Source organism: Mustela lutreola, chromosome 2 (genome assembly GCF_030435805.1).
Source record: "Mustela lutreola isolate mMusLut2 chromosome 2, mMusLut2.pri, whole genome shotgun sequence".
Taxonomy (NCBI): Eukaryota; Metazoa; Chordata; class Mammalia; order Carnivora; family Mustelidae; genus Mustela; species Mustela lutreola.
In genome coordinates, this window is record NC_081291.1 from 120,947,224 (window position 1) to 120,972,673 (window position 25,450).

The following is a 25,450-nucleotide window of genomic DNA, read 5'->3' on the forward strand; positions in this document are numbered from 1 at the left end:
AATTATTTTTCTCTAATTTTTAAACATTTTTTAAATGTGGCAAAATACACATAAAATTGGCCATGTATCAATTGTTAGGTGTACAGTTCTGTGGTATGAAGTACATCCCCACTGTTGTGCAACTAATACCAACCTCCATCTCCAGAACTTTTTCATCTTCCAAAACTAAAACACTCTACCCATTAAACAGAGACCCCATTTTTCCCTCTCCTCAAACCCAGGCAACAATCATGCTACTTTCTCTCTGTGAATTTGACTATTATAGGCACTTCATGTGAGTGGAATCATGCAGTGTTCTCCTTTGAAAATATAGAGTGCTTCATAAATTTGAATGTTAAATGTTGAGATCCTAGTTCTAATAACAATATAACTGTGTTGGAAATAATATGCATTTACTTTTCTACATGTACCTTACTCACTTCTTATATTCCTAAGACTTAAAATGAGAAAGTGTTCTAAGCCTCTTTCAGGCCAGAAACATGCATTCTCCTTATTAAATAGATCTAGTTTGAAGCCACGTCCCAGTTAACCCTATCTCTTTCCAGTAAATTTTGTATCTGCTTAGCTTTCTGGTAATTTTTGTTGGAAAGTTTCAATGTAAGCTTTGGTTACCTGCTACACTTCTATCAGTTTATATCCTGTGTACTCTGTTTTGAAGACCTTGGGGATTTAGTCTTCTACTCTAAATCAAGTGCAAGAATGAATGCTTAATGCTGCATGTAGGCCCCAAGGTAAATTGGTATTGTTGGGAGAAAACTATTTCCTGCCCTGGAAGCAGACATTCTCTCCCACAATACTTTTGTGCAGTCACTTCTATTCCGTATTTCACAGGCCGCTCAAGAAAAAGAAGAACTTCAAAGGGAAGGTGACAGTTTGGATGCTAAGATCAACAAAGCTGAAAAAGAAATCTATGCTTTAGAAAACACCTTGCAAGTGCTGAGAAATTGCAACAACAATTACAAACAATCTTTTAAAAAAGTCACTCCATCCAGTATGTAGGAGTTTTAAAAATTTTTTTATGAATGTGGCAATTAAAGGGTAGTTAATTATTTTTAAAGAGGAACATTGTGAGACATGGAAAACAAAAATGTACCATGTTTAATTGAGTCAGAAAATCACCTCCCCCCTCCCTTTAAGGGCTAAGTTGTTATTTCCATTATTAGTATTGCATATCCCTTCTCTGCGAATTAATTTCAAATGTGAAGAAAATGGCGGCCTATTGGCTGCTGTGTGTTGACAAAAGAATGGCTATTACATTACATGCTCATACTGTTTTTCAACAAGGAGATATAGGGATTTTAACCTATACAAAGATGTTGTAAGTTTAATATATGTAAGACTTGAAGCTTGCTTTCTACATAACATGTTAAAAATTTAAAGAATTCTCTAATTTTAGGTGATGAGTATGAACAAAAAATCCAACTAGAAGAACAAAAAAGAGCTATTGATGAAAAATACAGATACAAACAAAGACAAATCAGGGAACTGCAGGAAGATATCCAGGTAAATTCTACGGGCTTTAGAAATAAGCCCTTAGTGAAAGTTAACTATCATTATGTCTACTGTCTTGTTATCATGTACAAAGAAGATAATTTTTAAAAGTAGGTAGTAAAAGTTTCATTTTAATTAAAGTGAGAAAAAAAAATAAGTGGCCAAAGTATTAAATAAATTAGTTAAAATCACAGTACTAAGCATAGGATGGACAGCAGATAATGATTGGTTAATTAGATGCTGAATCATAGCCAGCTAATCATGATATATCTACTAACTTATTTAATGAACTTTTATTTCATTTAATTCCTTAAAGATTACCTTAAAGATTCCCCCTTAAATAAAATTTGAAAGATAAAAATAGTCTAGTAGAAAGTAGTTACTAAGCTACATCACTGAAAGAGAAAACAATGTGCTTGGCAAACTCTATATAAAAACTAAAAATGTTTTTCCTAATATTTGAAGGAACCAATGGTATGAATTTTGAATCTTTGAAAATTGCATACTTTTAATAGCCACTGTTTGACTTATTTTCCCCCAAGTACCAAAAAAGTACTTTCTAGTGGGATTCTATATAAAACTTAATCCAAAGACCATTATACTTATTAACTACCAATATAATGTATTTATATACAAAAATAAATGAATTAAAATTAAATGAATACTTGAAAAATGGAAAGTTTTATGTTATTGATTCTAACCAATAAGTATGTTAACACTTTATTTTCTCCAGAGCATGGAAAATACTTTAGAAGTTATAGAACATTTAACAAATAGTGTCAAAGAAAAATTATCAGAGAAGCAGGCTTATTCATCTCAACTAAATAGAGAAACTGAGGAGCAGAAGCCAAAATTAGAGAGAGTAACTAAACAGGTATTGCTGTCTTTTTAAAAACCTGTCATATTTATCTATTTTGGAGTTCCAAATCCTCCTTCATCCATTAAAAAATATTAAGTTCTGGGAAATAGTTTTAAATAATAATTGACTACTATTGACTAACAACAGTGTGCAAAACTCATCAAGGAAATCCGACTTCTGAAAGACACAAAAGATGAAACACTAGAAGAACAAGACATCAGACTTCGTGAAGTAAAACATTTCCACAAGATCATTGATGAAATGCTAGTTGATGTCATGGAAGAAAATGCTGAGATCCGTATTATCCTTCAAACATACTTTCAACAGGTAACAATAGTACCTTCTAGCTAAAATATTTTCTAAACATTTAATGAAATAAATATGGCACTTATCATAAAGTGAAGTCTAATTAAAAATATTCTTTTGAAAATGGAGTGGTACTAATAGTGATCGCTATTGAATATTCCTCCAGAATGGTTTAGAACTACCTACAGCTGGTCCAAAAGGCAGTCGCCAGAGTTCTAGATCTCCTTCACAGACTTCACTGTTATCAACAAGGTAAGTCTAAGTTTAAAAATCATCTTGTTAACTCTATCCTATGCAAATACCACCATAGCCACCATATCTACCAGTGCTCTTCTTACCCTTACCCACCTTTCTGTTAGTATCATGTATGCAGATAACAGCCAGCAGAGCAAGACTCTTTCCTTCTGGTTTCTGTCTGAAGTCACAGTTTCTATGAGAACATGGAGTGTTTTGTGACTTTTAGCTATTTCAGTAGGATACAGCAGGGTAAAATTTTGGAGGTTACATCTTGCATGGTTAACCCTAAGTATGGGGAGAATTTTTTTTTTTAAGATTTTATTTATTTATTTGAAAGGGGGGGGGAGCATGAGCAGGGTGAGGGGCAGAGAGAGAGGGACAAGCAGACTCCCTGCTGAGTGGGGAGCTCTATGTAGGATGTGGGCTTCAATCTAGGGACTCCAGGATCATGACCCGAGCTGAAGGCAGCTGCTTAACTGACCGAGCCACCCAGGCACCTCTGGAGTAAATTTTTTAAACTATAAAAAGGCAACTTAGATGTACAGACATATGGAGTATGATTTTTATGATTAAAACGACATTATGAAGTTTTTAAGTAGTCAGAATTTTATTTCATTTTTGCTGCTTTGCTAGAAAGGAAATTATTCTTTACTTCTACAGTTTATATTTACCCAGAATTCTATCGGGTAGATTGATATTTAATCAACTCTTGTGATTTGCTGACAAAATAAAAATTATTAATGATGATGCTAATTTTAAAATTCCCAACCTCCTATGTTTAAAATTCCCAACCTCCTATGTTTAGTAGCCATTTACTTTTCACTTGTCCACAGAGAACTTTCAGAATATAAAAGGGGTATCCCTAAAAGATAGTATTAAAATAGAACAAAACTCTCTCTATATAAACATGGTAAGCAATCACCTGATCATCACTGTATTTCCGTATTTTTAAATCTCAGCATTTCAGCATTGTATAGCTAGTTATGTTTTTCAAATGACCCCACCACTTTATCCTGTCAATAGGTCTCATTTTCTTATCTTTAGCTTAGATTACATAACCTATTATTATAGTCACTCTTGCCAGCACCCAAATTCCCATGGCCTTTTTATGCTTAATGATTTTTACAAAACCTTTTTAATGTTTAATGATTCCACCTCTAAATTGATTATAGCTGAAAATATTTTTTTCATAAATATTTGTTGAACTAGTTTGAAACTCTATGTTCATTACTTTTTCTTTTGAACTAATTTTTTGACATTAATGGTTATGCTTCCAAAATTTAGTAGTATTACTAGTATATATTTTTTTATCTAATTCCTTATGGGGTTATGGTATCTAATGCCATTAGTGAGGGGGTCTTCAGTAATATAGATTTTGAATTAAATTTAAAATAGTGCTGTTTTTCTTTTCCTGTAGGTCATCGAGAAGTACCACAAGTACTACCTCTCAGACTTCAATTAAAGTATTAGAGCTGAACTTCCCTGCCTCCTCTTCAGTGACTGACATTTCTAGGCCGCCAAGTGCAACCAGTAGCTCCAATAATGATAAAAACAAAAAGGACAGCAAATAAATATTTCAACCTCTTTGTATAAGTTGTAAACACAAAAGCAAAAATCTTACTTTTAAGATAGTGAATTCCACCCTACGCTTTTGGGTGCTGTGGAGTGATGAGAGGCCCACTGAGATCATGTTAGAAATATGCAATAACTAGATGAAAGTTTACTTAGTGGAAAATGTGAAACAGTTAAAAAAGTCAAGCAATTTAGGTTTCACATATGACAAAGAAATGCTTAATTTCCTTAGCCTTTGCCATACTATTTTCTTCACAGAAAAGGAAAGCAGTAACAGCAGATTCTTTAACAAGGCTACATGTTTTATAAGCAGAGAAAATGATGTTTTTCACTGTTATTTTGATGTTTGTTAGATTAGAAAACACTTTGCTTCAGTTATTTCATGCTAGCCATGAAACAACTTCAGTTCTAATGTGACATAGTGTTTCTGGAAATTTGTTAAGATTTGCTGTCCTGTGATAGTTTATAATACTAAAATTCTCATTTACCCTAGAAAATCCTAAAATTAGGTTTGCTTTAGTCAGAGAAACATGTTTCTTGGGCTTTGGGGGGAGAAGTCTTTTTGTTTCTTCTTTCGGTAGGATTCTAAAGATTTTAACCCCCAAATAGCATTTATTTCCTCCCCCAAAAAAAACAATAGGAAAGAGCACTGCACATTAATAAAAATGCAGCTTAAATTTCTAGGAATTACTTAATTCTGATCTTGAAAGAAGTCAAACACATTATTTTGTTAAGATACAGCCAAGCATAAAGAGTTAAGAATGTACTTTCAACCTTTCTTCCCCAGGACATTCTTGTAGTAGACAAAGAACTAGGTGTGATTTGATTTGCAACAGGAATCCCATAAATTTACAGTGGAGGTAGACCACCAGATTTAGAATGTTACTCCATTTAATATACTATAAAACACGAGCCCAATATTTTCAACTCTTGGAGAGTGTGGAGTATGATTATAAAACTGGCTTTTAAGTAAATCCTTAGCTATATATACTTAGAAACTATATACTTAACTATTTCTCCTTCAACCCTCAAAAGAATTTGTCACAACCGTTGTTAATTATTTAGAAGTGTCATTTACAGTTCCTTCTGAAAGGCAGAAGTTGCAGTAAACCTGTTTGTGCTGATTGTTATTTAAGTATCTTATTGTTTTTAGAAATAGCCAGCGAATGCTATAACCAAATCCAATGAGTAAAATATTTTTGTAAAATATGGTTCTAAATGCGTAAGATTTTTAAGATCGAAAAACTGATTAATTTTATGGTCATTTTGTGTGTTTGCTCAAGTTATTATTCTCTCTGCCCTGTATTACTTTGGAAATTACTTGGAACTTGCAATTCAATATTAAACACTGTTTTACCGAGGCAGGGATTGTCTTACTAGCTCTATGACCTTGGCAAAGTTGCTTCTCTATGCTTTCTTCCTTGTCATACTGAGACAGTAAGAATTACCTACACAAGTTTACTGAAATGATCAAATACATACAAAATGTACAGGTCCTGGCATAAGAACTGCACAGTAACTTCTATTACTGAGTTACCACCCAAAGGCTAGCACAGTATTTGTGAAATGGTTCTTTTGGTTCTGGGCCAGCATACAAGTCTATTTAACTCTCTTAAACAAACAGTTCCAACCTTGTATGTGTAATAATGCTAAATTTGGTGACACAGGGATCAAACCCATTATCTCCAAATGTGGAGTTATCTTAACATCTACCTATTATGTTAGAAAATTATTTGTGGGAGTCCAGACACAGTCTGGGTGTGTACAAACTATAGACATAATGATAAGGAAAGAAACTGCTAAAGATAATTACTAACAATTCTTGGTAAGTCAGTCCTCCATATTCTTTTGCTGTGGTGGGTTTCCTGAACACATCCTTAGAAACTGGCTTGTATACTCTGAAGTTTAGTTATGTTCCAGGAAAGAAACTCTGGGGAAGATGGAATTCCTAAGTTCAGGCAGGCTTGTATTAGGTACTATCCTAGTTGTCTGGTATATGAATGTAACATTAAGTCACAAAGACACCTTAGAAAATTATAGTGCTGATTGATAGTGATGCTCAGAGATTTTAGTAAATGTGTACATAAAATACTGAAGATGTACTAGCAATTCCTAAAGGTCAAAGACCATGTTGAGATACTGTTCACTCTTTACAAAAACCACTATCTATGTAGGTCTATGTAGGAATGATACAGGAACTATTAATACACAGAAAGAACCAGGGACTCTTTTAAGAAGAGTTTCTTGTACAAAGATGAGTGAGTGACTTTTCTACCGCTATTACCCATAGTTTTTGACCAGTTTCTCTGTTCCACTGTAAAACAAACTTTAGCTTTTCCATTTGGCTGCCAACGCTTAAGTCTGAAGTCCACAAACAGGACACAACTGGTCAGAATGACTTAAAGAGGTAGCATTAAAGGCCTCTTGTCACTTACACTGGAATCTGAAATTGGAAAGATTCTAAAGATCATTATAAATCAACAACCATGACTCCTATGTCTATCTCCAAATCTCTGTTTTCAAATTTGGGAGGATTTTTCATAATCTTTTTCAGCTATAGTTGCTGGAATTTGAGTAAAACCAGGCTTTTTTGGCCTTGTCATTTAACCAGACCCTAAAAAAGGAGGTATCAAGGGAACTGTCAGGAAAGATGTATTAAGAAAAGAGGAAAGGGCGCCTGGGTGGCTCAGTGGGTTAAGCCGCTGCCTTTGGCTCAGGTCATGATCTCAGGGTCCTGGGATCGAGTCCCGCATCGGGCTCTCTGCTCATCAGGGAGCCTGCTTCCTCTCTCTCTCTGCCTGCCTCTCTGCCTACTTGTGTGCTCTGTCAAATAAATAAATAAATAAAATCTTTAAAAAAAAAAAAAAAGGAAATGTAAGCCAGCTGTAGGCTAATTATAAACATGCCCGGTGCCTTCCCAACTGGACATACGCAATACTAGGACAGTTTCCCAATTTTCTTTCCCTTAGGAGAAAACCAGATTTATAGTGTTTCTCTTGTCACTGCTGTTTTTGATAAAAGGATTCTTTTTTTATTCTGACCTAATCTTGCCTGGTATACAGTCCCTAAGTCTTGCCAATATTTAAAGTTAAGAAATTTCTTAGGGCTATACTGCTAACAATAAGGTTTAAAAAGAGAGAGAGAAAAGCAAAATGAGTCCCTATTCAACTTTTCATGGCTTTATTCCTAAAGTACTTGTTAAGCTGGCACAAAAATCATTTTTAATTAAATCAAGCTTTAGAAGTCAATTAGGCAAGACAGGTAATCGGTATATAATCTTAGAAGTTATACAAAAAGTTTTGATATTTAAATAAATGATCAATAATAAAATGGTACTTAAGGAACAATCAAATACTGTGTATCTCTTTCAAAAGCTGAGGGAAAAGAAAATTTAACAGAAAAGACAATGAAATAATTTTTGAAGAAAACAATCCAAGTGTTCAATGAACAAATTTAATTTTTTCTCAAGCAGCAGGATAAGGTGAACCCAAGGAATTCTCATACACTATAATACAGAGAGGAGGCAATACTTTGAGAATTATTTTTAGGTGAAGTTTAAATCATTACAGTAAGAAATAGTATATGGAAACATACACATGAAAAGCCTAAAAAATCAAGCTGTGAGGAGACCCACAACTGAATCAAATATACTTTGAGAACAGCTAAAAAGTATCTGCTTTCTGTAGTCTCTACAAATAGCTTTAGGAGCAGAGATTCTTCTAGACTAGAAGACCTAAAACTTTCATTAACAGCCTTTGTGTAATGGTGCTGAATCCCCCGGCATATTAATTTTTTGGCTTATTTCCTTTTTCTTTCTCAAATGCAGCTATCTGATTAAATATATTGAGTAAATTTTGAGGTAAATTTTTTTTAATTCCACTTTCTGACTGCTCTTTTCTATTTAGTCCATCTGCTTCTGGAACCTCTGTTTTAATGTCCTCCTCATAACTACTCTCTACTTCATATTCTCCTTGATTTTTATTTAATGGATATCTTTGCTCATGTCTACTGAAATCACGTGATCCAGAATAACTGTATTTTTTATATTTTTCAACTGACTTACAAGAGTAGTCTGAGCTTGCTGGTGAAGTGGAATGCCTCACGGAACCTGGCTCCCACCTTCTATAGTGCTCTTTTCTTCCCTCTGTATCTTTTTCAAGTCTTCTATAACCGTAAGTTTTCACTTTGTCCTCTGAATTCCTGTAAAAGGAATCTGAGTAATCTCTTTTACTGGAAAAATGTTTTTCTGATTTATATGGTTTTTCAGTTTTGCTACTACTTGCCTGAGTATAAAAATCTCTTGGATCTTCAGACCTACCTCCAAAATCATCCGGTATTTCAACTGAAGATGAAGAGAGAGGGCATCTATCTTTCTCTTTTACCTGTTTCTTTTGATATGGTAACCTGTCCTGCTTTTCCAGTAGTTTTTCCACTTCTTGTTTTTGGTTAAGAAAAGATGCTAAAGTATTGGCTGGAACTGGGAAGCACTCATCTTTCCTACTCTGATCTATTTGACTTGAGGAGGCCTTAGCTAAATGCCTTTTGGAACTTCGAGAAGACTCTGAACGGTTCTTCTTATGCTTCTTATGCCTTTTGTGACCAGAAGAGGAAGAGGATGATGATGAAGAATCAGATTCATCAGCAGAAGAAACACTTGAAGAGGAAGAAGTTGATTTTCTTCTTTTCTTCTTTAGCCTAAAAAATATAGTTAGCCCATCAAATATGTTAAGTACAAAAATGTTTCTTGATTATCCATAAAGATTCTAGTTCTACTTTGTTCTCTTTAAAGGTTTCATAAAAGCTGTGGCTTTAGATAAGTGATTACTGTAAATCGCAGTTACTACAATATCCAATTTTACTATCACTCATGACTTCTGGGAAAAAAAAATACCGTGTAGATAACTGTCATTGAAAGCAGATCATTATTTCTGAAGAGACAGTCACATTTCCAACATTTTCAAAAAAATTTAAGTCCATCTGAATGTATGAAGGAGAGAAACGTAAGTTTTATATCTGCTACCTCTAATAGTTTCTCCACCTCAGCACTATTGACGTTTTCACCTGAGTAATTCTTTGTTAGGAAGGCAGGGTGATGGTAGAGGCAGGGGTATCACTATAGGATGTTTAGCAGCATCCCTGACCTCTATCTACTAGATGTTAGTACTACTTCACCAGTTATGATGACCAAAAATGTCCCTGGGGGAAAAAAGGCACCCCCAGTTGAGAACCACTGCTCTAGTTCTAAAACACTTCTCCCCAAATACAGATAATTAAAATAATCTATTATATATTTTAAGATTTTTCTTTTTTGGGGGCAGAATTTTACCTTTAGATTCCACTTTGCTTTCTTTCTTTTACAGAAAAATTTGTGGTACACATACTTATGATGTATCACTGGTTATGTTAATACTTTTTTTTTTACTTACTTTAACCTCCATATGGCACTGTGGTTCAACTCAGTAGCTGCTTTAAGTTAAAAAAATACTAAATATTATAGTTTACCTTTTCTCCTCTTTTAAGAGCTTACGCAACTTTTCTGCACTTGTTTCTATTTTCTTTGTTTTCTGCTTTTCTTCCTTCTCAGCTTGTTTTTCTCTTAATTCCAAAGATTTCTTTTAGAACCCAGATATCGGAAAAAACCACACGTTAAAAATAGCAGAATATATAAAACCCAGTTTCCAAAAGACCCCCCCCACCAGAAACCAAATGGGGTACACCCAAATCACCATATATCCAGCATTAAGTATTTTTAACATGTAAAAATTAATCATACAAGTGTTTGGCATTAATCATTGGAATAGCCAGAACAGCATCGAGGACCATATTGCAGTTGGTATTCCATGAAAAAAGGGGAAGCCATTGCATTGGTACCCATGACCCAGAGTGCAAGAAAGGGAAAAAAATAAAATAAATAATACATGAAAAATTATTTTTTAAAAAAATTGAAAAATTTAGACAGGATGCAAATTTATAAAATAAAATTCAAATAAATTCCATTAAGGTGAATTGAGGGAGGAACCACCATGTTCAAATACAAACCATTTAAAAAATAGCACAGCCCAGTTGGACGCATGATTACATAAGAAATCATTTTCCAGTTTGAGGATGGGGATGAGCAGCACCAGATGTCACAGACACAGCAGCAATGGTCCAATTCAGAAGAAAATGCATGAGAAAACATCATCATCAGTATTACAGGAAAAGGCAGTTTAAAATATTTCTCAAAGAGATATTTATAATTAGCTCAATTATAGCAACAGCACTGAATTTGTAACTACTAGGAAAGCTCACTACAAGGATAGTTCGGAAAACCACATACCACATGCAGGCAGTAGGAATTTCTCATAGGGCTATTTTTACTTTTGGGTACCAACTACAAAGGAACTATGAAGTACTGTCAAACCCAAGTAGAAGCTGTATCTAAAAAGACAGTTTTCATAATGTCTTGACTAAGTAATCTAGAATAGTATTCCTTGTAAGAAAGTTAAGTTTGGGTATCAATTTCAAGTATCACTAAATTTCTAAGAGGAAATAAAGAATCACCTGCATATATTTATGAAGCTTCTGCAAAGCATCCTCTGCATCTTTAAAAGTCTCATCCAAAGCCAAAGCTTTCTTATAGTAACTTTCAGCATTTAAAAACTTTTCTTCTTCTTCTAACCTAAATTTGAAACAAAGATTTTGCTTTTCATAAAAATAAAAAAAAAACCCCTCAAATATGCATATAGATCAGAAGCTTATATGAGAGAACTTATTAGAGAATAGCCATGTTTAGTAACATTTTCCAAATTTAGCATTTCCTAAATCATGTACTTCTTACTGCTATTTCTTTGGTAAAAAGATCCCATAAAACAAAAAATCTAAACTCACAGATACAGAGAACAGACAGGTGGTTGTGTGGGGTTGGGAGGGTGCTGGCGAAATGTCTGAAGGTGGTCAATATGTACAATTTTCAGTTAAAAGATAAGTAAGTCCTGGGGATGTAATGTATAGCATGGTGACTTTGGTTAGTAATACTATATTACATACTTGAATATAGCTAAGAGTATATCTTTAAAAAAAATTGTTAACTATGGGGCGCCTGGGTGGCTCAGTGGTTAAGCCGCTGCCTTCGGCTCAGGTCATGATCTCAGGGTCCTGGGATCGAGTCCCGCATCGGGCTCTCTGCTCAGCAGGGAACCTGCTTCCTCCTCTCTCTCTCTCTGCCTGCCTCTCTGCCTACTTGTGATTTCTCTCTGTCAAATAAATAAATAAAATCTTTAAAAAAAAAAAAAAAAATTGTTAACTATATGTGATGAGAGATGTTAACCAAATGTTTTGGTAATTATTTTGAAATATATATATATGCAGCAAATCATCGTTGTACATCTGAATCTAATGTTATATGTCAATTATATCTCAATTAAAAAAAAAAGTAGCAATTCATTACTGGTAACTAAAGCCATATTGTATGTCCAGCTTTGGGATTTCAGTATGATACATGAAAACACAATTAGCTAATGTCTTTTCTAAATTAAGTATAATCTTGAGCTTTAGCATAGAATTACATAGGTTGGTTTTTCCTAGTAGTTTATTAAGAATTTTCCTTTCTGCAGAAAATTTTCCAGGAAAATTCACTGATGAAGTTGGAAATACCAACACATACATGTTATATCACAACTAGCTGGCAGAAAGAATTATTAGATGAAACTCATGTCTCTGCTATGAAAAATTGGAATCAGGAAGTGTATACAGAGCAGAAAAGAATTTGGAAAATATTTTCAGTTTTTTAACAGTAGGAAAAAGAAAAAAAAAACCCAAAACAAAAAACCCAACCCCACAAAAATCCAAGGGCTTCAACAGGATCACTTTTGTAGCAGACTGGATATGGGCAGAAAGGGATCAGCTATTAACATTTCTGGCTTGGATAACATACAGATCACGTTGCTATCCACTGAGCCAGAAGAAACCAGTATGTGGGTAATAAGACAGCCATATTTTAGTAACTATCTACCTAGTGAGAAAGTAAAAAGCTGCTACAGTCACTTGAGTCTAAAGTTAAAGTTGAATTAAAAACAAATATTGCAAAACTCCTTTATGTGGAATTCTGGAATGATCATACAAACTGGATTAATTAGGCAAATTCAAGAAACAGAAAGAAGATAATCCTATTTAAAAAAATTAGCTGCAAAAAGATACTATTGTTATAAATTCTTAATTATTAAAGCAGACTTACTAAAATTATTTATAATGGAATATTATTTCTTCACAATATTTTAGGAATTAGACTAGCCCATTAGTCATTAAATATTTATAACACAAGTACTATGCTAGGTATTTTGCCAGCATATCAGAATAGTAACAAAAATTGCAGGGTTTGTTCTTAATGATTTGCTCTTCCATTTAATCTGAGTTTGTGGATTTTACTGCATAGAGCAGAGCAAACAGCAAACATAAGAGCAAAATAGTCACAATTAACTGCAGAACTCTCAATTCATACTTCTGGCATTATATTACCAGAATGAGAAAAGAATTAGAAATCAAATTCCTACTAAAACAAAAACTTTTTATTTTATTTTAATTTTATTTATTTAACATATATTATTTGTTTCAGGGGTACAGGTCTGTGATTCATCAGTCCTACACAATTCACAATGCTCACCACAGCACATACCCTCTCCAATGTCCATCACCCAGCCACTCCATCCCTCCTACCCCGCCCTCCACTCTAGCAACCCTCAGTTTAAAACAAAAACTTCTTCTGTATGTCCAGGAAAAGAGTACTTAATTTCTTGTCCTTTACATTTTTATTTTTACATAATGAAAACAGATGTTCAGAACAATAAACTTAAGACACTAAAATATCTCCAAACTCCAATCATGAAGAACCTCAGTAATACGGAAAAAAAGACTAAAAAGCTTAAAGAGGACTACATTTGAAAAACATTTTAAACCAAAATTGAAACTAAGGGTGTTCTGAATTGAGTTAAAGATGCTATTTCCTTATGTTAAGTACAAGATTTTATTTATAGTAGTTGGATGAACATTAGATCTCTACTTAATTTTAAACAAAATCTTACTTACTGCCCTCCTCTTTCTACAAGTGTCTGGCAGAGGTATTTTCTTGCATTCCTATGAGTTGGACAGTTTTCCAATGCAAGCTCAAAATCTTCAATTGCTTTGTTCAGACTTCCTTTTGTTGCATATCTAGAGATAGGAAATAAATTAGGAGAATTTATCTTGTGAGCTACTCATAAATCTTATACACATTTATCTTATCAATATTCCTTAAAAGCTGTGATTCACTTACAATGCTCCACGAGCTACCAAAGCTTCCACATTTTGTTTGTCTATTTCCAGAGCCTTATTGTATTCATTCATAGCATCTACATGGCGTCCAACCTTAAAATAATCAACTCCAATCTTCACACTAAAAAGATATTTGTAAAGCATCACACACATTTCTCAGAATATCCAAACAATGTTAGCATGAATAAATTTTTATAACAAATCTAATGTGGTTAATATTTAGTCTTCAGTACTCTCAATATACCTAGGAAGTACCCTGCTTTTGGATAATTTCATTAACAAATATTTATGAAATCAATACAACAATATACTAATTCCTTTTGAAAAACATGGAAAATGTTGGTTAAGTCTCTTAAATTTATAACACCATTTACACCTACAAAAAAGTTAATGTCAAAAGGCATCATTTCAATTCATTTATAAATGAATTTGGTCTTAATAATGACTTAAAAATTACTGCCTTTTAGACTAGATAATGCAATTGTTGAAAAACAAAGTTTTCATACCATTTTAAAGCCCAAGATGCAGACTGTTTCTTCCTTAATGCAGAAGCAAAATCTTCTTCAGAAAAGTTTTTGCTATTCAAAGAAAATCAAAGTCAAACGATACATTTCTTTTTTTGGGTAATACTTTATAGATAAAAATTCAACACCGCAAAAGTAAATCCCAGGCAAAAAATTTATATTCCATCCACAAAACAGTAATTTTTTTTCAAATTTTTATTTAAATTCTAATTAGTTAACGTAGCGTGGAATACTGGTTTCAGAAGTAGAATTTTGTGATTCATCACTTCCATATAATACACAGCATTCAACACAGGTGCCCTCCTTAATACCCATCACTCATTTAGGCCATCTCCTCCTAACTTCCCCTCCATCAACCCTCAGTTTTTATTAAGAGTCCCTTATGGTTTACTTCCCTCTCATATAAAACAATATTCTTAAATTCTCAGGAATGACTATTATTATTCAACAGTATTTTTAACATAAATATATAAACATTCTTATAAACTTTGTTCGTCTTTCTCTATACATGTAATCACAACAGAGTCCATTCCAGAAGGAAACTGGGATCACCTGGTTCATTCACTCTTTGGCATATTGCTGCCATCAGGCTTAAAATAGTCAAATATGTCTCTGAGTTATATAGATTTTGAGCTCAGCACCATTTACCTTACCACTTAATAATAACTAATATACTATACCTTTGCAAACCTCTCATTAAAGATGGTGGATTAGATTCATCTATTCCTAGTTTTCCTAGAAGGAATTCAACTACTCCTGGATTAGCAAATCCCAAGGAACTCTGCATGATATTTTCATAGGATTCCAAAGAATTGCTATTTAGTTCAACACTTTTCCTAAAACAACAAAACACATGGAACAAAATATAAAAAATGACAAACATAATTAGTATGTCCCATTTCTATAAAAGAAATACTCATATCATTTTTATACATGAAGGTATGGAAATATTATTTTGGCTTCTTAAGGATTATAAAAATAAAATGAGCATATTTTGAAATAAGAGAAATTAATTTTAGAAATTGGACATAATGTGCTATTTTTTAATCAAGAACTGTTTTGTAATTAATTTCTTTAAATCATGTAGATAGGTTACCTGTAGTATAAAGGAAGCTCTTCAGAACTAATTACACCTAATTTAATACCAGACAGATGTGGTGGAAGAGATGAGCTATACAGAGACACTGCAAGCTTTTCATGGTATCTGTCAATATCTTTGATTCCAGCTTAAAAAAATAAGGAAACTAAGCTGATTAACAAGAAAATGCAAACTAACATAAAAATACATAAATCTTTCCAAACACTACTCTCATTAGACAGATTTTCCAAATTAACATAAACAAAAATCTGAGAAATGTTACTTTTTTATTAATATGATGAAAATGATCACCTCGAATAATGTCACCAGTTTGGTAATATGATAAAGGATCCCCATGGTTACTATGAGAAGGTACATCTCTTAATGGACAGAGAGCCTGCAAGGAGAAGTATTTTAAAATGCCAGAAGTATAATTTTTTACCCTAGTTGTTCAGTACAATCAGCTAATAGTTGACAAGAATGTTAAAAAAAAAACTAGCACTCTAAAATAAGGATTTTAATTATAAGCAATGCCTGTACCCAAACATAGTAAAACAAGTTTTCTGGTTCAGTTCAAAAACTAAAATCTCATGAAATTTGCAATTAGTTTCAGGAACCAAATATAAATACGGATTATGAAACAATATTTTTATATTTTATATTTTATACTTGTTAAAGAAAAATGTGAAACTGTCCAGAAAGTAGAATTCTAATGAAAATTAAATGTGAATTCTCCAAAGTTTATGTCCGTTATCCAGTCTATTCTGCTTTTTCTTCCTGGATCATCTGCCTTGACAGACAGCAAATTATCAAATCTTTTAAATTAACACACTATTTCAAATTCAAGACAATTCATCTTTGGCAAAGTATCTTATAATGTATGTGTACAAATAATTTACATTTAACTACTGTAAATATAAAAATAAGAAATTTGTTTCCAAATTATCCACATGTAGGTGTCTAATTCCAAATACTAAATAAGTAAGAACATGTTCCGCTAGAAGAAATATGCCTGGTATACCAACCACTCTCACCATATCCACTGATATCTCTGAGCATTTAAAGAAGGACCCTATCCCTGCCAACCAAAGGAACCAAATAAACCTCCAGAAACCAGAAATAGAGGAGGAAACTAACTAGATAATCGTTACCATTTTTTAAAAAGGAAAACATACTTTTTCTCCAGTTAATATTTATTTTTCAAAACTGTGTCAGCATCGTACACCCAAGCACAAGTGGATGCAAGACATAATTCTTGCATTGACAGGACTCTTACCAAAAACAGAAGCAATCAAATAACTGAAAAGTAACTTACTGTGATTTCTAAGTGAGATATATCTCTTATGACGCCACTGCCTAAACAAATCAACACCATGAAAAACCCAAATTCCCGAATGGAACTTATTCTTCCAATCACTATATCACCCCGCTCAATATCTCGGAAAAACAGCTCTCTCCGGTCCATACTAGGTATCTCCATGAACTGCTCTAAAGGTGGCATGACTGCATAACCATCTGAAAAAAAAAAAAAAAAAAGGAAAATTACTAACAAGAGCATTGTACTTTGCTTCATCCCAGGTGCAGTAAAATACCCCAAACCGCAATCAAAATGTTTTAACAAAACTCACCTTCGTTGTCTTCATTGACTTCAGATGTTGCAGATGCATTCGATTTCCAGGAAAGTGCAAAAAGCAAATCCGCTTTCTTGGAAATGAATTTTTGTATTTCAATGTTGTCCACTCTCTTCTCTCTTCTTAAAAGGAAACAAAATTTATGAAAACTGGTTTATGGGCAAAACCTTTCAGTACATCCAAGCTTATAAGTTCATGGTTTTCATCGCCCAATCGGGTCCATCCTAAGCTCCGGACCGTACATCCTCCAAGAAAAAGTTTTAATCAGGGATTCCCTCATTCGCCAGCCTGTAGGTGGAGGGCGAGGAAAGTTACAAAGTAACTCCCGAAGCTCCCGATAACGAAGCCTAAGGGATTCTGGCTAAAGATTCCGTACCTCTGCTACGCAGTACCGAAGAAAAAAGTTCAGCCCACATCCCCCCTTTCCCTCACACCCAGAGAGCGGAGCCTTCTCCAACCCGCCCTCTGCAGCAGCTCCGCAAATCCTCACGTGCTCGCGGCCGCGGCTCTGCTCGTTCTCGACTCAGTCACCCGGCTGCAGCACTGGGGCCCCGACCTGCGTCCCCTCCCCGGTCTCGCAGCGGCGCAGCCGTCCGTCCCATTACCTGCCCTGCAACTGCTGCTGGAGCGCCGGTCCCCGGGCAGGCTCGGCCGCCGACCCCAGGAGGCTCCGGAAGTGCGGATTGTCCTGCTGTTCGCTGCGGAGCAGGGATAGCAGGGACGGCCCGTGGTAGTTCAGTGACTGCCGCAGAAGGTCCCGGTCCATGGTTAGAGGCTGCTGGACCCAACGACAGGTGGACCGCTAGTACCCCCGCTCCGTACCCACTACTTCAGCCTGGTGGTCCCGGAGGCTAAGGAATGAGCCTGCAAGAGGCCGAAAGCGCACATCACGGACACTTACACAGCCGTCTCCCGGAAGTGTTCCGGGACCGCCCCAAGCGGCGGCACCGAGGAGCTGCGCGGAGAAGCTCCGCCTCGGTCTCGCGAAATGGAGCGAGACTACGGAAGCCGGAAGCACTGGGCTAAGCATTTCCTGAGTTAAGGGCTGCGTACCGCTTCGAGGTAGTGATGTGAAGTTTGCTTTTTAAAATTTCTGTGGTGTTATTATTTTTACGTTGAGACGGCCTGGGCTTTAATCTAGGCTAAGTAATAATTCATCCACCTGTTTACTGGGGCGCTTTTAAGTTCTAGTGCCAGGGTGAGAACCCCAAACGAGTTTCAAAGTTTCTTCCTTCAGAGTACTCGCTGGTTAAGTCACTGCCCGCATCTCAGACATAACCACGTAAAAATGACTGCTGTGGGAGAGTTTTTGGTAATCTAAGCCCAGAAGAAAGGAAGGACACTAACATTTATTAAGCACCGGAATTGTGTTCTCTATCCATACTCCATTCATTGTAGTCATTTTTAAAGTTAGCTTAAAATCAGAATGGCTTTAATGTCTAGACATATGCATATATGCATTCTTTTTTATTTTAGTTTGTGGCTTCTAAAAACGTAGTGCCCATAAGATATACAGTGTAGTGTTGTATACATTAAAGTCAATAAACTATAGATAATTAAAGTGATTTACAAAGGTAATTGTGATTTAGGCTTCCCCTCCTCCCCCTCTCTCCTCCCCTTCTTCCCATCCCCCGTTATTGACTTGAGAACCTAATTACCTTAATTCATTTTACTCCCCCTTTAGAGGTTAAGGAAACAGGCCTGAGAGTCTCAATAAATTGCTCATTGTCACTCACTTGGTAAACGTTACAGTTAGGGTTCCAACCTCGGTCTTTAAAGATTTATTTATTTATTTGACGGACAGATCACAAGTAGGCAGAGAGTGAGGAGGAAGCAGGCTCCCCGCTGAGCAGAGAGCCTGATGCGGGGCTTGATCATGACCTGAGACAAGGCAGAGGCTTTAACCCACTGAGCCACCCAGGCGCCCCTCCAACCTTGGTCTTAATAGATCTTCACAAACGCCGTTGCTGGAAAGAGTAAGAGGATATTTATCATATACAAGGCCTAACTTTCTCTGATTTTGAGATAATATGACTGTTTTATTTCACTATATTAAAATCTGTGCCACTTAAATATGGATTGTTTAGTACAGTCCTCTTGAACAAAAGTAAACAGTAGCAGTTACTCTGCCTCCTCTCCAGCTATGTGTTTTCACTGTCTCATCACCTGCATAGAAGACCCAGTCCAGAATACAGTGTATTCTTTCACACTATTTTGTGAAAAATCCAGACAAATCATTTACGGAGACTTGAGAAGATGCAACGAAGAAAGATGCAAGTTTAAAAAACAATACATTTTAAGCCACTATGAGGAAAGTTTACTTAATGGTACAGACTGATTGGTGTTAAGCTACAGTTCTAGAGAATGGCTGATATTAGGAAAGATGGTACTGTCACTGAAAGCCAACCACAAAAATGAACTATGTAGATATTCCGGTAAGTTACATTATTTTCATTAGAGTTGATCTGTTATTAAGGATCTAATTATCTCTGGAGGGACTGAGAAGCCCAGCATCTGAGAATCAGATGCGAAGACAGTGGCCCTTATCCTGAGAGAGCCAACTTGTGAAGCCATTCTTGAGTAGAACATTCCTTCATCACTATAGGATTTGTCTATTATTTTTCCTAATTTTAACAGCCTAGTAAACAATGACTCCATGTCTTGAATATCTAAAATTGCTGTGGTATGGGCATGGAAACAGGAGAAAGTAACTGCTTTTAGAGGGTAAGCAGTGTTCCTCAAGAGTGAAATTTATCAAATGCTTGCTGTGTACATAGCAGTGATAATCAAGACTCAAGCTGGGTCCTATCTTTGGCTGGTGTTGGCCTTGAATGGGCCAGCAGTAGTTAAGTGCCAGAGACAACCTTAGTCTTCACATTCCAAATACTACTCCCACAGCATGGGGTTAGGCCTTTTTCAGTTATGGATGGACTTGAGCTAATTTTCTGCTGGGATAGATATACTTTGACTTTGGAGGGGACTGAGCACTATGTGGTTGACATAGGACTGGAGGGAGTGAGGAGAGGATGTGAGGGGAAAGAGTAAGAGGATATTTATCATATACAAGGCCTAACTTTCTCTGATTTTGAGATAATATGACTTTGTTTTATTTCACTATATTAAAAATCTGTGCCACTTAAATATGGATAGTTTAGTACAGTCCTCTTGAACAAAAGTAAACAGTAGCATTTTGGAGAAATTCATTTTGGAGAAACTTGTCCCATGTGCAGGATTTCTCAAGGCAGACATAGACAGAAAACACTTTTCTTTCACTTCTTTCTTTAATTTTTTGTTTACTGACCTTTAAAAGATTCTTTTAAAAATATTTTTTTATTAGTTTTCCAGATTAAGGGTATGAATAATCAAATGACTATATGGGACGGAAGTGAGGTAAGGCATTCAAGACAGTCAGATCTTTGGTGTCTGATCCTGGGCCCATTTTAATGTGGTATCAAATTGAATTTTTAAATAAACATATATGTATGTCTTTTAACATACTCTCTAGGCCTTGGAGATAGAAAAATGAAAACAACTCCTGATTTTTAAGTGGTGCACAGTCCAATAAAGGATTAGACATAAGAAGTGGGTCATGTGGTAAGTACTATTGTTGTGGACACCTACTAGTTGTCTGCTTAGATCCCTTATTTTTCTGGGAGATGAAGTACTGGGAGTTGATGGGGGTAAGAGAGGAGAGAGGGAGGCAAGTATGTGCTTTGCAGGAGTTGGGAGCAATATAATTAGAGAGGTAGAGATGTGAGAAAGAAAGATGTGTTCTGGAAACAGCGAGTGTGAAATTCGGGTAGGTAGAGATATTTTAGTTACAGGCATTTTAATTATGTGTATCATTTCAGGTAGACTGTATATTGGTGGGAAGAGACCCTGTTTCTTCTGTGTGAGAATACACACACACAGACTAAATGCCTGTGCTAAAAACTTAGCTAGAGCAAGGTAGTCACAAAAAGTAAAGGCAAAAGCAGCATATCTTAAAGTAGCTTTTCTTGGCTCCCCCAAGTTTCCCAAAATAACATGCAGAGCTTCTAGTGAGACAATATGTAAAAGATGAGGTGTATCTGGAGCTCAGAAACTTGTTTATTGCCACATAGGAAGGACTTACACAAATAACCTATGACTTCATACAAAATCTGTAGACAGGTTTTTTTCTAGTTCTTAATTCTGATGTAAACAATATCAAAAAGCCTCATCCTCCCCTGGAGTTAAGGATGAGGTGTTTGTATCAGGGAAGTGTGGGTGGACCTAGATAAGACCATAAAGGTATGTTAATAATCCTCCCTTTAACTTTTCAGCAATTTTCCCCCCAATTTATTTCTTTAAAAAATCCCTTTTTTAATTGTTTCTTAAGCCAAATTGAGTAAATTTATGGTTTGGAATGAAAGGAATCTTGAGTATACTAGGAAGCCACCAACTAGTAGCTTCTGCTATTTCTACTGCCATTTAAAAAATTAAAAAACAGATATGGAAGGGTTAAGAATAGTTCAAAAACTAACTTTAGAATCCACAGTGTCTTACTGGATATCTAGTACTCGTTCTACCATGCCATACCATCTAGAGGGTCAGCTGAAACCATGCTCTCTAAGAATGTAGTTTGTAAATATACATGTATGGAGCATATTTTATTTTAAAAATACCTATTATGTTAACTTCTAAAGATAGCCTTGAACCTTTTTCCCCCCCTATTATGGGGCCACTTGGTTTCATTCATAGGCACACAGTGCAAAAGGCATCTTTGCTTCCATAGAAGATAGAGCTTTGTTCTACTCAGAGTTATATTTAGAGTCACCCTGGGTTAATTCAGGGAAGAAGGAGGAATACTAAATGGAAAATATGGCTAAATCAGCCAAAAATTCATCCTCATTATTAGAGAAATAATTCAGACTTGTTCTGATAAAGGTTCATTCATGCAGAAGTCTTTGAAAGGATTATACCACCTTTTCTTCTTATTTTTCATATCACAGATTAACACATCCCTTTAAGAAAAACATTGTCAAATATTTATCCACATGAGGGTGCTGTAAGATCGTTGTGGGTATCAAGTTTTCTATCCTTTACCAGAAAACCTACTGCCAATTAAACAAAGATTCAGGAGTAAGTTATTGGGACCTACTGTGTAGAGTCATTTTAAGAAAGTTATATCTCTAACACCTTCTCCATATTTTAGTTGCTGGTAAATGTTTTGGTGAGGTTATTATTTTAATATAAGTTAGCTCAGATTTCATGGTCTAGGATTGATTAGCTCAGTAATTTTGAATTTTTTTAAGAGGAAAGATAATCACTAATTTTATTTAGGCCAGTTAGCTCTGAACAGACCCAGGGGTGAATATTGCACAACCCCCCGCATGGGATGAGGGTGTTGGGGTTGTTGTGTTTACATCATAATCCATGTATGACATATGTGGCACTCCCAGAGATGTGCAATACTAGACCATACACAGTGGCCATCTGCAGTGCTATTCTCAGCCAGCCATTTTTTTCCCCATGTTTGCCTATGTTTACAAAAAAGACAGAATAGGATGAGGATATTTCAGAACAAATCCATCTTGATTGTTGGGGAGGAAAAACAGTTAAAAAGACGTGTATGATACATGGAGTAGGTCAGTGTGCTTATCTCCAGGTATTTTGTCCAGAAAGCTTAAAAGATACAAACACACACATTTCTTAGATTCTTTTTGTGGCAGTTTCTCAGAATACTACACCAGCAGGGTACATGTCACGATTATAATCAAGAAAAATTGGCAATTTGATGCTAAATAAATATATTTTTTGTCAATACATTTTGGGTTGACTTGATACTCATTTTTAATGCAATTTGGACATTTCTCTGAAAAAGAGTAATTGATTGCCTTTTAACTTTTAATTAGTAACTGCTTTTTAATTTTGTTGATGGCAGCACCAAAGGAGAATTTTAAGACTAGAAATCTATTACTGTTTTAGTATATTGCCCTATCCTTAATGGAATCCATTGGAAGACTGAGCATGTCTGGGTAAAGATTAAACTATGATCCTATGCACCTTGTTTATTTACTTATTTATTTATTTAATTATAATATAATATAATATATTTATTAAATATTTAATTATCTATTTATTTTTATTAACATAATTTTATTTTTATTAACGTATTTTGTTTCAGGGGTGCCAGGGTGATTCATCAGTCTTATGCAATTCATAGTGCTTACCATAGCGCATACCTTCCCCAAACTCCATCACGCAGCCACCCCATCCCTACCACCACCCTCCACTCAAGCAACCCTCAGTTTGTTTCCTGAGATTAAGAGTCTCTTATACTTTGTCTCCCTCTCTGGTTTTGTCTTGTTTCATTTTTTCTTCTCTTTATTTATGATCCTCTGCCTTGTTTCTCAAATTCCACATTATCAGCGAGATCATATGATATTGTCTTTCTTATATCAGCTTATTTTGCTTAACATAATACCCTCTAGTTCTATCCACGTTGTTGCAAATGGCAAGATTTCATTTTTGATGGCTACATAATATTCCATTGTATATATTTACCACATCTTCTTTATCCATTTATCTGTTGATAGATATCTAGGTTCTTTCCAAAGTTTGGCTATTGTGGTCATTGCTGCTATAAACATCAGAGTGCACATGCCCCTTCAGATCATTACCTTTGTATATTTGGGGTAAATACCCAGTAGTGCAATTGCTGGGTCCTGGGATACCTCTATTTTCAACTTTTTGAGGAACCTCCATACTGTTTACCAGAGTAGCTGCACCAGCTTGCATTCTCACCAGCAGTGTAGGAGGATTCCCCTATCTCTGCATCCTCACTAGCATCTGTCCTTTCCTGACTTATTAATTTTAGGCATTCTGACTGGTGGAAAGCAGTATCTCATTGAGGTTTCAATTTGTATTTCCCTGATGCCAAGTGATGTTGAGCATTTTTTCATGTGTTGGCCATTTGGATGTTTTCTTTGCAGAAACGTCTGTTCATGTCTTCTCCCTATATCTTGATTGGATTATGTTCTTTGGGTGTTGAGTTTGATAATTTCTTTATAGATTTTGGATACTAGCCTTTATCTGATATGTCATTTGCAAATATCTTCTCCCATTCTGTCAGTTGTCTTTTGGTTTTGTTGACTGTTTCTTTTGGTGCAAAAACTTTTAATCTTGATGAAGTCCCAATAGTTCATTTTTGCCTTTGCTTCCATTGTCTTTGGCAATGTGTCTAGGAAGAAGTTGCTGTGGCTGAGGTCAAAGAGGTTGCTGCCTGTGTTCCCCTCAAGGATTTTGATGAATTTCTGTCTCACACTGAGGTCTTTTATCCATTTCAAGTCTATTTTTATGTGTAGTGTAAGGAAATGGTCCATTTTCATTCTTCTGCATATAGCTGTTCAATTTTCCCAACACTATTTGTCGAAGAGACTGTCTTTTTTCCATTCACATTCTTTCCTGCTTTATTGAAGATTAGTTGACCATAGAGTTGAGGGTCCATTTCAGGGCTCTCTCTATTGTTCCATTGATCTATGTGTCTGTTTTTGTGCCAGTACCATAGTGTCTTGATGATTAGAGCTTTGTAATCGAGCTTGAAGTCTGGAATTATGATGCCACCAACTTTGGCTTTCTTTTTCAACATTCCTCTGGCTATTCAGGGTGTTTTCTGGTTCCATATAAATTTTAGGATTGGTTATATCCCATTTCTTTGAAAAAAGTTCATGGTATTTTGATAGGGATTGCAATCAATGTGTAGATAACTCTAGCTAGCATAGACATTTTCACAATATTTGTTCTTCCAATTCATGAGCATGGAATGTGTTTCCATTTCTTTGTGTCTTCCTCCATTTCTTTCACAAGTATTTTATCATTTTCTGAGTACAGATTCCTTGCCTTTTTGGTTAGGTTTATTCCTATGTATCTTGTGGTTTTGGGTGCAATTGTAAATGGGATCGACTCCTTAATTTCTCTTTCTTCTGCCAATTCAGATGTTGTATAGAAATGCCACTGATTTCTGTGCAATGATTTTATATCCTGACACTTTACTGAATTTCTATATGAGTTCTAGCAGTTTTGGAGTGGAGTCTTTTGGGTTTTCCACATAAAGTATCATATCATCTGCAAAGAGTGAGAATTTGACTTCTTTGCTGATTTGGATGCCTTTTATTTCTTTTTGTTGTTTGATTGCTGAGGCTAGGACTTCTAGTACTATGTTGAATAGCAGTGGTGACAGTGAACATCCCTGCCGTGTTCCTGACCTTAGGGGAAAGCTCTCAGTATTTCCCCATTGAGAATGATAATTGCTTTGGGTTTTTCAGAGATGGATTTGATGATATTGAGGTATGTACTTTCTATCCCTACACTTGGCAGAGTTTTGATCAAGAAAGGATGCTGTACTTTGTCAAATGCTTTTTCAGCATCTATTGAGAGTATCATATGGTTCTTGTTCTTTCTTTTATTAATGTGTTGTATCACATTGACTGATTTGCAGATG

General features: G+C 35.3%; 2 protein-coding genes and 1 long non-coding RNA gene across 5 annotated transcripts in view; 2 read left to right on the forward strand and 1 right to left on the reverse strand.

Annotated features, from left to right (window-relative positions):
• Window positions 1–11,142, forward strand: part of CCDC39 (coiled-coil domain containing 39) — a 58,265-nt gene extending 47,123 nt beyond the window's left edge. Inside the window, exons 15-20 of the mRNA XM_059163389.1 lie at window positions 832–991; window positions 1,397–1,503; window positions 2,225–2,365; window positions 2,498–2,677; window positions 2,823–2,908; window positions 4,311–11,142. Of these exons, the coding sequence (XP_059019372.1) occupies window positions 832–991; window positions 1,397–1,503; window positions 2,225–2,365; window positions 2,498–2,677; window positions 2,823–2,908; window positions 4,311–4,464 (828 nt within the window). The 3' untranslated portion in view covers window positions 4,465–11,142. The remainder of the gene's footprint in view (window positions 1–831; window positions 992–1,396; window positions 1,504–2,224; window positions 2,366–2,497; window positions 2,678–2,822; window positions 2,909–4,310) is intronic.
• On the reverse strand, window positions 7,905–17,911 carry TTC14 (tetratricopeptide repeat domain 14). Of its 3 annotated transcripts, none has more exons than XM_059163391.1 (12): window positions 17,592–17,908; window positions 16,984–17,105; window positions 16,671–16,870; window positions 15,668–15,752; window positions 15,374–15,503; window positions 14,958–15,113; window positions 14,260–14,331; window positions 13,755–13,874; window positions 13,529–13,651; window positions 11,009–11,126; window positions 9,968–10,077; window positions 7,905–9,160 (listed from the first exon to the last, which is right to left on the reverse strand). In XM_059163391.1, the coding sequence occupies exons 1-12, from the start codon at window positions 17,750–17,752 to the stop codon at window positions 8,251–8,253; spliced, it is 2,307 nt and encodes a 768-aa protein (XP_059019374.1). In that variant the 5' UTR covers window positions 17,753–17,908; the 3' UTR covers window positions 7,905–8,250. The 3 variants fall into 3 exon arrangements, 2 of the variants coding, with proteins under 2 accessions (XP_059019374.1, XP_059019373.1); XM_059163390.1 differs by having other exon boundaries at window positions 16,984–17,108; XR_009351003.1 differs by lacking the exon at window positions 7,905–9,160 and having other exon boundaries at window positions 9,932–10,077; window positions 10,505–11,126; window positions 16,984–17,108; window positions 17,592–17,911.
• Window positions 17,912–17,951: 40 nt separating this feature from the next.
• Window positions 17,952–25,450, forward strand: part of LOC131824837 (uncharacterized) — a 71,706-nt gene continuing 64,207 nt past the window's right edge. Inside the window, exons 1-2 of the long non-coding RNA XR_009351004.1 lie at window positions 17,952–18,048; window positions 20,492–20,580. This is a non-coding gene — a long non-coding RNA (uncharacterized LOC131824837). The remainder of the gene's footprint in view (window positions 18,049–20,491; window positions 20,581–25,450) is intronic.

What these genes read in the sequence shown, in the direction of transcription:
- TTC14 (XM_059163390.1), bottom strand. Translation starts at nt 17,752, where the DNA reads ATGGACCGGGACCTTCTGCGGCAGTCACTGAACTACCACGGGCCGTCC. An exon ending in AGTCAATGAAGACAACGAAG is followed by an intron (nt 16,871 to 16,983) that starts GTGAGTTTTGTT and finishes TTTTTTTTTCAG; the next exon opens with ATGGTTATGCAGTCATGCCA. An exon ending in TTGGTAGCTCGTGGAGCATT is followed by an intron (nt 13,652 to 13,754) that starts GTAAGTGAATCA and finishes TCCTATCTCTAG; the next exon opens with ATATGCAACAAAAGGAAGTC.